Genomic DNA, 12,795 nt, shown 5'->3' on the forward strand with positions numbered 1-12,795 from the left:
AAAAAACAGGAAATGTCTTTGTAAGCCTGAGATGATAAAGGATTTTTAGATAGAACACAAAAAGCACAAAACATAAAAGAAAAAAATCAGACTGTGTCAAAACTAAAAACTTTTGCTTTTCGAAAGACACCATTAAGAAAATGAAAAGGCAAGCCATAGACTGGAAGAAAATATTTGTAATACATTTATCATCAGATAAAGGACACATATCCAGAATATACAAAACACTCCCAAAACTCAATAACGAGAGAACTCAATTTTTAAAAATGGCAAAAGATTTGAATAGACACTTCACCAAAAAGGATACACAAAAGGCTGAGTCCACAAAATGATACTCAACATCATTAGTCATTAGTTAAATGCAAACTGGAGTATGAGATACCACTACACACGTATTACATTGACAAAAATTTAAAAGACTGACTATATCCAGGATTGGCAAGGATGTGGAGCAACTGGATCTTACACACACTGCTAGTGGGTTGTAAAATGGTGTAGGAAAACAGTTTGGTCGTTTCTTAAAAAATTAAATATACATCAACCATATGACCCAGCCATTCTGCCATTCTACTCCGACTTACTTACCCAAGAGAAACAAAAACATATGTTTATCAAAATACTTGAATACAAACCTCATAGTAGCTTTATTTGTAATAGCCGAAAATGAATGAAAAACCCCCAAGTATCCATCAACAGGTGAATGGACGGATAAACAAGCAGTGGCATTTCTGTACAACGAAATACTACTCATCAATGAAGAGGGATGAATTATGGATCTATGAAACAACATGGGTGAATCTCAGACTCATCATGCTGAGTCAAAAAAGCCAGGCAAAAAATAATTGGGAACATACTGTATAACTCTATTTACATAAAATGCCACATGATTCAAACTAATCTATAGTGACAGAATGCAGATTAGTGGTTGCCTGGGGATGGAGACGGAAATATTAATTATGTTGTGGTGATTTCACATGTGTATACATATGTTAAAACTAACCTAATTGTACATTTTAAATATGTGTAGTTTATTTCAAGTATATCTCAATAATATTATAAAAATAAAAGTGCTGAGGCCAGCCCCGTGGCTTAGCGGTTAAGTGCGCGTGCTCCGCTACTGGTGGCCCGGGTTCGGATCCCGGGCGCGCACCGACGCACCGCTTCTCCGGCCATGCTGAGGCCACGTCCCACATACAGCAACTAGAAGGATGTGCAGCTATGACATACTGGGGCTATGACATCTACTGGGGCTTTGGGAGAAAAAAAATGTGGAAAGTGGGGAAAAAGTAATACAAAAAGTAATGGATTTATAAAACCCAATTAATTTAAATTATATCCAAAATTTTAATTCCCTTCTATTTAGTTAGCAATCATATTTTAATACAACACTCAGATCTCCTGAAACAGTTTTTCATACTTTCACTGGTGGAGCACCAAGAGGTTGTGCTGTTCTTTACGGAATGTCACACCCTCTGCAGGAATAGCATGAAGTACTAATAAATTAAATTCTATCATAAAAGCTAAGAATGAATTTCACAGCAGAAAAACAGACTCCATTAAGTACATAAAACATAACATGCATCCAAGAATATGAAAGATATTGGAATTAGTATGATGCTCACCCTGCTTCGGAGTTTAGGGTTAATATTAATTTATGACTTAATCAATTTTGTTGTTTGTTGGTGTTCCTTTAACAAAAAGTAGGCTTAAGAAAAATGCATTGCTGAAAATCAAAACTGAGAATGTTTTGTGCATTAACCTGTTTCTCATGAACTGAGGAAAGGTTGCCTTTATTCAATTTTAATGGCAGAACACTCTGAAAATCTGGAATGCACAGTTTAAGGATCACTGCTCTGACACATGGAGTCCACTTAGGAGGGTTAAAAACAATTAGAACCACGTCAAGTGAACAAGACATTTATGATGCTGCCAAACACATTTAAAAGGTAACATGTCCACAATCGAATTGTTTGCTTATCATGATCAACCCAACTTATCCAAGTCTGATGTACTTTTACTGATTTTAGTGTCTAATTGCAATGAGGTGCCATAGGAATCTCACAAACCCATTAACAGTGAGGAATCCTGAACACGGGATCTGCAAATTCTTATGAGAAGAGAATTCAAAGGGAAAGATGGGCATACTAACCACAACGCAGGCTACTACCGCACCATAGTTCACTGAGTACCCACTGTGCTCACAGGGTAAAACAAACGTCAACTAAATATGAGACAAACTCTACCCGCTTCCCCTGCCCCAGCAAAATGCCAGAATAACTGCCCTGGTGAGATAAGAAAAAAAAATTTTTTTAAACTGGTACCCTAGTTTACAACATTTCAGTCAACCACAGACCACACATATGATGGTGGTCCCATAAGATTAGCACCATATAGCCTAGGTGTGGAGTAGGCTGTACCATCTAGGTTTGTGTAAGCACACTCAACAACGTTCGCACAGGCATGAAATCGCCTAACCACACATTTCTCAGAATGTATCCCCATTGTTAAGCAACGCATGACTGTATATATATTTTTAGAAATCTCTTCTGAGGTATCCCATGGACAAAGAAGTGTTCTAGAACATGAGTACTTTGAAACCTATGAAAACACATAACTGTGATCTATGCCTTCATGAGAAACCACAGAAAGTGATTAACAGCTGTGGTTCACTAAGAGTGCCCAAATTTCAAACTATAAAGACTTTGGAATCCATCAGGTATTTGATATCTACTGCAATACTTTTTGTTAACTACTATATTTTAATTTACTGAGAGCCCCTTTTAAGACTGATTCTAATAACAGTCATTTAGATTTACTGATGATAACCTATAGCCTGATGATAATGTTGATGTGGCTTATCAAGGATGAAACTTCCCACAGAGAAGCAAAGAGGTAGAAAACAGGGGATGCGGCTACCACTTTCTTTAAAAGCAACTTTGAATGTTTAATATGGCTATATGGATAATTTTAAAAGATCATATAATTTGTTCAGCCATTTTAGCCCACAAGCAATAGCATTTACCTGATTTAGCAACCGCTTAAATAGTTTTTAAAAACTGAAATAATTATAGATTTACAAGAAGTTGCAAGAATAGCACAGAGAGGTCCCAAGTAACCATCACGCAGCTTCCTCCAGTGGTAACATCTTCCATAACTATAGTACATATCGAACCCAGGAAATCAACATCAGCAAACCACAATTAACTAAACTGCCAAGTAGGTCTTTTTAACATTTAAAAAACCTGAAGAGTAATATACAGACAGAAAAGTTCACATGTAAGTTTGATGAATTTTCACAGATTGAACACACCCACGTAACCCAGAACTCTAATAAGTAGCAGAAAATTGCCAGCGCTCCAGAGTCATGCTTCTGATCCATCTCTTCGAGATTTCTAACAGCACATATCAGCACTGCTTTTACTGTATTTATAAAAATGGAATATGCAGAATATTCATACTGCATAGTCTCTTTTGTGTCTCCCTCCTTTCAGTCAACACGATGTCGTGGGGTTCATTCGCACTGCTGCACGGAGTAGCAGATGGTTTATTCTTGCTGCATTACGGCATTCCACTGTGTGAATATATCGTCATTTACTTATCTAGTCTGCTACTGATGGGCATTTGGGTAGTTTCCAGTTTTGAGCTCTTATGAATAAAGTTTCCAAGAATGTCTGAGTACATGTTGTATGCATTTCTGCTGGGTGTGTACTAGGAGTGGAAATGCTGGGTTATAAGGTATGTGTTTGCTCAGCTTTAGTAAATACTGCCACTTAGTTTTCCAAAGTGGTTGAATTAATTTATACTCCCACCAGCAGTGTGTGTGCATTCCATTCCTCCACATCTTGTTCAATTTATCCATTCTGCTGGACATTTAGTACATGTTTTAGAAAGGAGAATTATAGAGTTAAACATCAAGCAAAATACTGGTGGTACAATCAAAGCAGTAAGTTTTCTCCCAACAATGAAAACTCTACCTAAAGTATTTTACAAAGCAAAACAATCTAAAATTCCAAAATTGCTCTTAAAATGTATTCTTCTTTAATTAATTAAATCATCCTGAGTTGATGCTATGGCTATATTTTCCAAACATGTTTGATATTATGAATCACCTGGGATACTTGATTTTCGGGCATTCTGACAGATCTCCTGAAGGAGAATCTCTTTGGAAAGGCCTTGGGTACTTTTCACAAGAACCCCAAGAGATTCTTTTTATCAGGCAAGTCTTGAAAAAACACTGCTATATGGGGATCTTTTGATATTAACGCCTGTTTAAAAGTGAATCAGAGTGGAAAATTATTACTTTGGGAATTTCTTTGGAGAGTCCCAGCCCCAGAACCTTCCCGGATGTTGTCAATTTCTGTAACAACTTCAGAGGCAAATACTATTTTTTTTTTTTTTTTTTTTTTTTGTGAGGAGATCAGCCCTGTGCTAACATCTGCCAATCCTCCTCTTTTTTTGCTGAGGAAGACGGCCCTGGGCTAACATCTGTGCCCATCTTCCTCCACTTTATATGGGACGCCGCCACAGCATGGCTTGCCAAGCAGTGCGTCGGTGCGCGCCCGGGATCCGAACCAGTGAACCCCGGGCCGCCGCAGCAGAGCGCGCGCACTTAACCGCTTGCGCCACCAGGCCGGCCCCAAATAATATTTTAATAATTAGATAAAGTGAAGCCAAAGTATCTTGCCCTGGGTCCTTGAGTAATATCAAAAGTACCGTGGAGGGTTACATTTGATAGACAGTCTTACTGATATTTATCATCTTCAAAAGAAATCAGTTTTTACTACTAATTGGGCTACATAAAGAGAATCTATAGTTTGAAAGGACTGTGTGGTGTTACATAGGAGGAAGAAGATGAAAAGTGGTATCATCAAACCTGGTTTCAAAGGCAATGGCAGCTATCACCTATGGAACTCTAGTCAAAGTATCCTTTCTACCCTCGTTTCCTTCTCTGTGAAATGGAGACATTACTCATCTTATATGTGGGAGCACAAAATATAAAGATGAAAATAAAAGAGATGAATATACAGTAGGAAACTAATCAATGCATTATTTTCCTTTGTAATCTGTTTTTCTATCCTCTTTCGTAATTGCTCACCTATAAGCTGAACAATTGTTTTGTAAAATTTTCTAATTACCTGTATATTGCAATTCAGCTTTTATAAGAGAAGTGAATAATTAAAGTTAAAAAGAAAAAAAGAAAGAAACTGTTTAATTCCACATTTTCCTTGTCTTTCATCTCTGTTGGTGGAAATCAGCAGTCCTATAACTTATGGCTGAAAATGATTACAAACAATAATTTGGAAAAACATAGTAACAAGGTAATAGAAGTAATAGAAAACTATAATTTTAAAATAAAGTTGAACTCTTCCAAAACTAGAGAACATTGCTAAGGGCAACATACACACGCTTTTTTTTTTTTTAACTAGTACTAAAACCACTTGAAAAAGCCAACATTTCAATTTAGTCTTTCAGATGGCTTTCTAATATCAACATATTAAGTAGTCAAATGGCATTTATTCTGGAGATCAAAATGCTTCCAGCATCACATTTCATTTGTAAGAACGCCTGTGAAAACCATTTTTCTAAAAATAGATCTAATTCTGTGTACTGAAAAGAAGCTTACCATATTTGGATTATATATGGCCATGAAAGGCCCATTTAACACTATCTGCCAATTACTGCATATAAAAAGTAATTAGGAAAGGTTTACATGGTAAGAAGCCTCCTTCAGCTCTCTGTGGTTTGGTCCTTCTAATCTTAAAGCTGGTGAAGAACTCTGGGAAACATCAGCACTTATCTCAGGAAACAGAATAGACTTTTATTTAGAAGCAAATTTGTAAATAATAATTTGACGTCATATGTATATTAAAATTCACCATAAAAATCTGGGAGTAGGGAAGCTGAGATCAACAAGTATCCTGTCAATGATCTATGTGACCCAGGGCGAATCTCTAACTCTTGTGCCCTAGTTTTCTTCTCTGTAGAATGTGGGTAATGTCACAACATACTTCATCGGCTGTTGTGAGGTCTAGACGGTGAATGCTTACAACAGTGGCATCATACATGCTGTGCAGGTGTGGAGCAGTCATTATTAGTGCAATCCCAGCAGCGTCGAATAGCACAGGACTTACGGGGCACGGTCACACCGTAGTGCTGTGTGTCACTGATCAGCAGCTTTCGTTTCAGTTCATTCAAACCTACTCCTACCGGACCTAAAAAAACAGGATAATATAAACTCATTACTAAACCAAACACCACATAAACACTTCTATAACTGACATGAATCCATCAGACACACTGAAAACATGTATCCAACTTTACATGCATCCCTAGTAAAGAGGCTATCTCTAGTTAAGTTGTACATAAGAAAAAGCTAGGAGTTCTTTTGTTGATTTTTCACTTTTTAAATTTAAATCTCCACCTTTCCATTAAAAGATTAGAAGTATTTATGTCTTAAATGAAACATACCCAAGAGTACCTGAGTATATTACCAAGTAAAGGTATCCAGAAGAGCTTAAAAAATATGTGAGCCTAAAAAATTAAATTGCACGGTCTGAAAAGTGATAATTTCAATTTTAAATGTTTTTAGATCTTAAAATAAAATCTTGGAACCTTGATTTTATTTTAGCTGCAAATCTAATTATGCATTTTAAATTTGCAAAACCATCAGCACATTTACATTTATCAAGATCCTCTCCTACACTGTATATTTTCATTTGGTCCTTAAGCATTGGAAAACTTGCATAGACCTTACATATTTAAATCAATCGATGCATACATACTACACACCTACAAGGAACAAGGCATATGGTAAATATGGTGGAGAAGAAAAGATGATAAGTGAACTGTGCTTTCAAAGAAAGTAACTGGGTTGAGAGAGTCAGACTAAATGATTAAGAGACTGAGGACGAAAAACAAAGAGCGGTTACAAATATGAGTCTGAAATCAAAAATTGGAAGGACACAAGCCACAGATGGCCAGCGTCTCACAACTCTGACACCAGGGTCTATGTAATGGTGGTGTCGTGCACTGGGGAGAACACAAGCCCTCGGGCCAGACTGCCCTGAGTTCGATTCCCGTCTTCATTACTCCCTCATCTGCCAACACTGGATGCTACAGTCTGAATGTGTGTGTCCCCCCCTAAGTCACATGCTGGAATCCTTAAGCCCAATGTGATGGCGTTAGAAGGTGTGGGCTTGGGGAGGTGACTGGGTCACGAGGGTGGAGCCCTCATAATCGGGATTAGTGCTCTTATAAAAGATATCTCGCTGAGCTCCGCAGCCCCTTCAGCAAGGGGAAGTCTGTGACCCAGAAGAGGGCCCTCACCCCACCACCCAGATCTCTGACTTCCAGCCTCCAGAACTGAGAAATAATTTCTGTTGTTCATAAGCCACCCAGTCTGTGGTATTTTGTTATAGCAGCCCGAATGGACTAAGACACTGAACAAGTTAAAGTCTCTGAGCCTGATTAGACTTCATTCTAATTCTGAAAGTAATTTTGAAATAAATAAATAAAAGTAATTACCCTCCCTGCTTGGGAGGAATAAATAAAAACTTACATACAGTGCCTAGCACAGAATCCAGGCATTTGACTGTCATTCCCTTGCCTACTTCCTCTTCTGAGCTCTGAAAAGAACAAGGTTTTATGCCGGACAATGAAGAACATATAGGTGGACAGAGCAGAGCAGGGCGGGCATTCTGAGTGGAGGGAAAGTGTGAGCCAAGATGAAGAGGGAGGAGTTGGGGCCTGAGCCTTCCTTGCTCTAACGCTACCTCCTGTATAAAGAGACCTGTCCCCCTACTGGTCATTCACTACACTCTCTACCTCTCCACGCACTTCATGTCTTTACTTTCATGGGTCATAATTCTCCCCCTACTTTGCTAATATCCTCAAATTTCTTATGCGTGGTCCTTTTATTACACTTGCCAAGGAAACTTCCAGTCGAAGACCAATCCAATGGCCCCTCTCCACTTCCACATCTGGACTACTGAGTGCAGAAAATCCATATAATCCTGGAGCAGTAATGCCATACAGTCACGCCCTCCAGCAATTACTCTATGTTTTCATTATCAATTGTATTTCTTAGACCCCCATACTGGTAATTTTGATCCTCCATTCTCCTCTCTACTCACTCCTGGGAGCCTTCTTGTGACTTCTCTCTCATGTACCCCTGTAGTAAAACATATTTTACAGGCTGTCAATTTTACCTCCTAACTATCCTTCAGACCTATGGTTCTCCATTGACATTGCTGCCACACTAGTATACGATATCACCATTTTTGCCTCCTTTCCTGCAACAGCCTCCTAACGGCTGCCCCACATCTGCTCATCAGCTACTTTAATCCATTTTAATCCAGCAGCCAGAGAGTTCTTTTTAAGGAGCTATTCTGATCTCGTTATTCCCTTGCTTAACATTCTTAGAAATGTAGTTTCCAATGGCTCTTCCGAAAAAGATTAAAATCTTTACACGGTTTAGGAGGCTCTGCGTGATGTGATCCCTGCCTTGTCCTCCTGCCTCGAAGCATTTACTCCAGCTCTCCCTCCCCTTTACCTGAAGCCCCAGGTAATTCTGATATGTCCTTCAGAGCTCAGCGCAAACAGCCCTTCCTCAAGAAAGTCTCTTCTGACCCCGTACAGCATGTTTCTCATTTTTACGCTATCAGAGCATCCTGTACATCTCCCTCATAATATTTAAAAGCTGTAATTAAACAATTGGATAACACATTATTTAACGGCCTCTCTCCCCTGCCAGAAAGAGGCACTGTGAGGGCAGGAATCATATTATGTCATTTACCATCTCCATAAAGTAAGCCCTCAATAAAAATCTGTTGAATGAGCAAAACCTCTAGTGTTACCATCACCACCTCAAGCTGAGCAGAAGACCTCAAGTACTTTAGAGAACAGAGAAGCCACCACACGCAATGTCTTCAGAATCCTTTCTATAAACGTAAGCATCTAGACCCACCTAGACCATCTTTTGTCCTCCTCTTTGGTTGTACATAACCTTCTTTAGAGATATCTCTTCCTGAATCTTCACCTCTCTTGCTTCTGGGTTCTTTCCATCAGCACTTAAAACTAATAAATGCTCTCCTACCTTAAAACAAGAACAACAAAAAAACTCAAAAAAACTTCCCTTAACCCTACGCCCTCCTCTAGCTACTGCTCGCTCCTGTCTCCACCATCCTGGTTTAGGCTTCTGCCATTTCTCACCAGCACCTCTCATTCTTCCTCCACTGTGCACAAAATCACACGGAAATTCTCTGATAGGTTTATATAGATTGCATGTTGTGAGCGACATTTGAATCTCTAATCTGAATCCTTGCCCGTCCTTCCTTTGCAGTGCACACTCCAGCTGCCTGAGACTTCCTCTCCTTCCTGAACTATGGCAGGTTCTCCTTTGTGCTGTTGGGTCCTCGTCACATGGTCTTTTGCAAGAACATTCCTATCCTCTCTTTGTGTGCTAATTCTTGCTTGTTGTTTAGGATTCAGCTTAGATACACCTTAGGGAATCTTCCCTGACAATTTGGATTTGGCTTAGGCACCGAGTTCACGGGCTCCCTGTATCTGCACACTGTATTGTAACTGTTTATCCACTTGTCTTTATCCTCTAACAGACTGTGAACTCTGTGAAAACACAGATGCCATGTACTTATTCACCGATTGTTTCCCCAGCTGGCAAACTGTAGGCATTCATTAGTTTACTTATTTAAATTAAACTCAGTAATTATGCTGTTATGGAGGTAAAATTATTTGTTGAACAAAACAAGGGAGTGGGAGTTAAAGGGAAAAAGCGTTTGCAGCTAGCATGCCTGGATAGGATGGTTAGGCATGTTAGGTTACATCCTCAAGGTCACTGAGAGAGGCTGGTGGAGCGCACATTTGGGCTTGGCTCTCTGGGACCTTAAGATACAGAGAAGCAGGCGGGAAGGTGATGACCCTGGCTCTGGAACAGTGAGTTTAAGGGAGGGAAATCCACCGACCTAAACTCAGAGGAGGATACAATGTAAGAGCGCGGCCAGGGCTGGGGTCCCTTGTAAATGTAGTCACACCAAGGTAAAATTGGAGATTGCCAGAAGAGACTACGTCTCCGAGGGAGAGGAGGAAAGGGAGAACATTTACTGTCTATGAAATGCCAGGCACCACGCAGGGGCTTATGTATTTTACCTACTCTGAAGGTACAAAAAATAGAGTGAGTTCTAAAACTTTAAATAAACAGAAATCTTTAAATCTTTAAAACAAACAGAATCTTTAACATAAACAGAAAACAAACAAGAAAAACAAGTGGTATGACAATGAGGCTGCCTTCTATGTACAGATGATGCAAACCCAATTACAGATGCTCAAAAAAGAAAAAGCAAACAAAACAGAACACTAAGACTTAAATAATGGGTCTTGGCCTGCCATGACCCCCCTAAAGAACCTAGGACTGAAAGGGGTGATGTGAATGGACTGGTTCCTCAGCAGCCCCCAGCTCTGGAGTGCTTCCCAGGGTGTGCGATCCTTTGCCAAGTGCGAGTCGGCATTTTCTTCTTTCTTCTACTATCCACGCCAAAAAAACCACAATGATTTATTTTAACTCTGGAGGAAAAAACTAGGTATGTTTGAATTAGTATGCTGTCTCTAATGTGACACCCGTAAATTTGACTACATTCAATTTTAGCCCTTGTATAATCAAACGCTTAACTAGTGAGCTCGCTTCACTGCACACTCATGGAGGAAGCCAAGAATGTTCAGTGGTAAATGATTTTATTTGAAAATTTTTCTCCTGGATTAGGTTATTTGAGGTCATCATCTTCAAAGGTGGGAGTGTCCTCACAAAAGGGTTAAATTAGGGACACCATTTCAATCACTCTCACTACACAACTGCCAGGCGGGCCTTACAAACAGCATTTTCCCTGACAGACCCTTGGATCATTCTGCCATCCATACTGGTCAAGTTCTAGTTTCTCCTCTTTAGATTGTGACCTTAAGACCACAACTTAAGAGCCACACTCCTGTCCTGTATCCTTCTATGGTTAGGAATAAGTTCACAACATTTCCAGTTGGCTGGTTTGTTTTTGGAATACAAAATCTACTCACACTGCAGTCAGTTTAGGGGTGCAAACAGACTTAGGATCATTTGTGTGCCTCTGCAATGGGACGGATTCCTTTCTCCTTCAATATATACATTTTTACCACAATTGGGGAAATGCATTTATACGTATGTATATAAATAGGCTACTCTATAGTTTTTCAGTTGTGCTTGTTAATGCTAAAGAGAAGCAGAGAAGATAATCTAAACAGCACACATTTAAATCACAGACAATAGGCTTTGGAAAAATAACAATGACGATGACACAGTGAGGTCTCTTTACATGGCAGGCATATGTTATATGAGTTACATACACCATTACTAATCCTCAGAACATCCCCATAAGAAAGGTATTATTATCCTCATTTTACAGATGAGAAAACTGAGACAATGAAAGGTTAAGTAATTTCCCTAACGTCACACATCTGGGATGCAGCTTAATTGGTATTCAAAAGGCTGTCTGTCAGACTCAAAGGTCTGCATTCTTTCCATTCTAACTATCATCTTGTCAAAAGAATGCAGATAAAACACGAACTCAGGTAGCCAGTCACTCCGCTGTCCGTTTATGGCTGTGATCTGTGACTTCACGGAATCTTTCACCCCATTCCAAGCTGCCCTACACTTTAGATCGTGATGACTATCTATGCCTGTGGCATACACAGAGGCTGGCTACAAAAAGTGGCAGAGGTCAAATCCGGTGATCTCTGTGTGCAGTACCTCTGAGAAGCCTAAACTACACTTAATGAAGATGACGTGCATACCAGGCCAGGGTAACATGCAGTGAGCATGTCTCAGGATTGTGGATTCAGGACTAAGGAAATCAAATACAATGATGAAATGTAAGTAAAAGCCAAAAAAGCACATGAAAATATCACTTTGGAGTTCATTAATTTGGAATTCAAGCAGTTAACTAAAGTTGTGTTTACTAGCTTTGAAAATAAAATAAAAAAATGTTTCTATTCAAATCAGAAATGTAAACAAGTATTTATCTGTTTCATTTTTTTTAATTTCATAAGAATTTTCAAAATCACTTCGTGTGCAAATTTCTGCAAAGAAAGAATAAAACCATGTGTATCAATCCCCATTAGCTGAAGTTCTTATAAAAAATGTCAATTGGATAATTAAGATAATTAGAAAGGCATATTATTTTTAGTTACTTTTGTGCATTTAATTAGTAATTCCTTCTTGAAAGTAGGCAAATGTGTTGTGTGTGATTTTATATAAAGGTTCATTCATTTCAGCCAAAGAAATATAGCCCATTTAGGGTGTCAATAAAATGATGCTAGTAAAGTTTCTATTTAAAACTTTACATTTAAGAACATATTCATGATAACCAAATGCAAAAATGCCTTTATTTTTATCTTAAAAAGACAGATTAAAAAAAAATCTATATGCAAATTCTCAGCCTTTATTTATACAGGAGAATTTAGACATATAAGACATCTTTGCCCCAAATGACCCCTGAGTCTATTGACATTATTGACTTATTATCCATGTAACTATGAGAGGTTGAATGTTTTCATTTTCTATTTTCATATTATTATTTCACGAATATGTGTAACGGTTTATGATTTGTAACAAATGTTTATGCATGGAAAACAAGGAATATATCTTTATTAGACTATTAGCACAATGTACTTTCAAAATTAATTCATAGTTGATGCATAAAAGTTTTTCATTCTTTGAAAACATGGCCCCCCAAAACATCTACTTTCTGAATCTGA

General features: G+C 38.5%; 1 protein-coding gene across 7 annotated transcripts in view; it reads right to left on the reverse strand.

Annotated features, from left to right (window-relative positions):
• MPP7 (MAGUK p55 scaffold protein 7) overlaps window positions 1-12,795 on the reverse strand; it is a 456,322-nt gene that overhangs the window by 197,560 nt on the left and 245,967 nt on the right. For all 7 annotated transcript variants that reach the window (XM_058532685.1, XM_058532690.1, XM_058532684.1 and 4 more), the window contains one exon: window positions 6,132-6,212. In XM_058532685.1, the coding sequence (XP_058388668.1) occupies window positions 6,132-6,212 (81 nt within the window). The remainder of the gene's footprint in view (window positions 1-6,131; window positions 6,213-12,795) is intronic.

This window comes from Diceros bicornis, chromosome 36, assembly GCF_020826845.1.
Source record: "Diceros bicornis minor isolate mBicDic1 chromosome 36, mDicBic1.mat.cur, whole genome shotgun sequence".
Classification (NCBI taxonomy): Eukaryota; Metazoa; Chordata; class Mammalia; order Perissodactyla; family Rhinocerotidae; genus Diceros; species Diceros bicornis.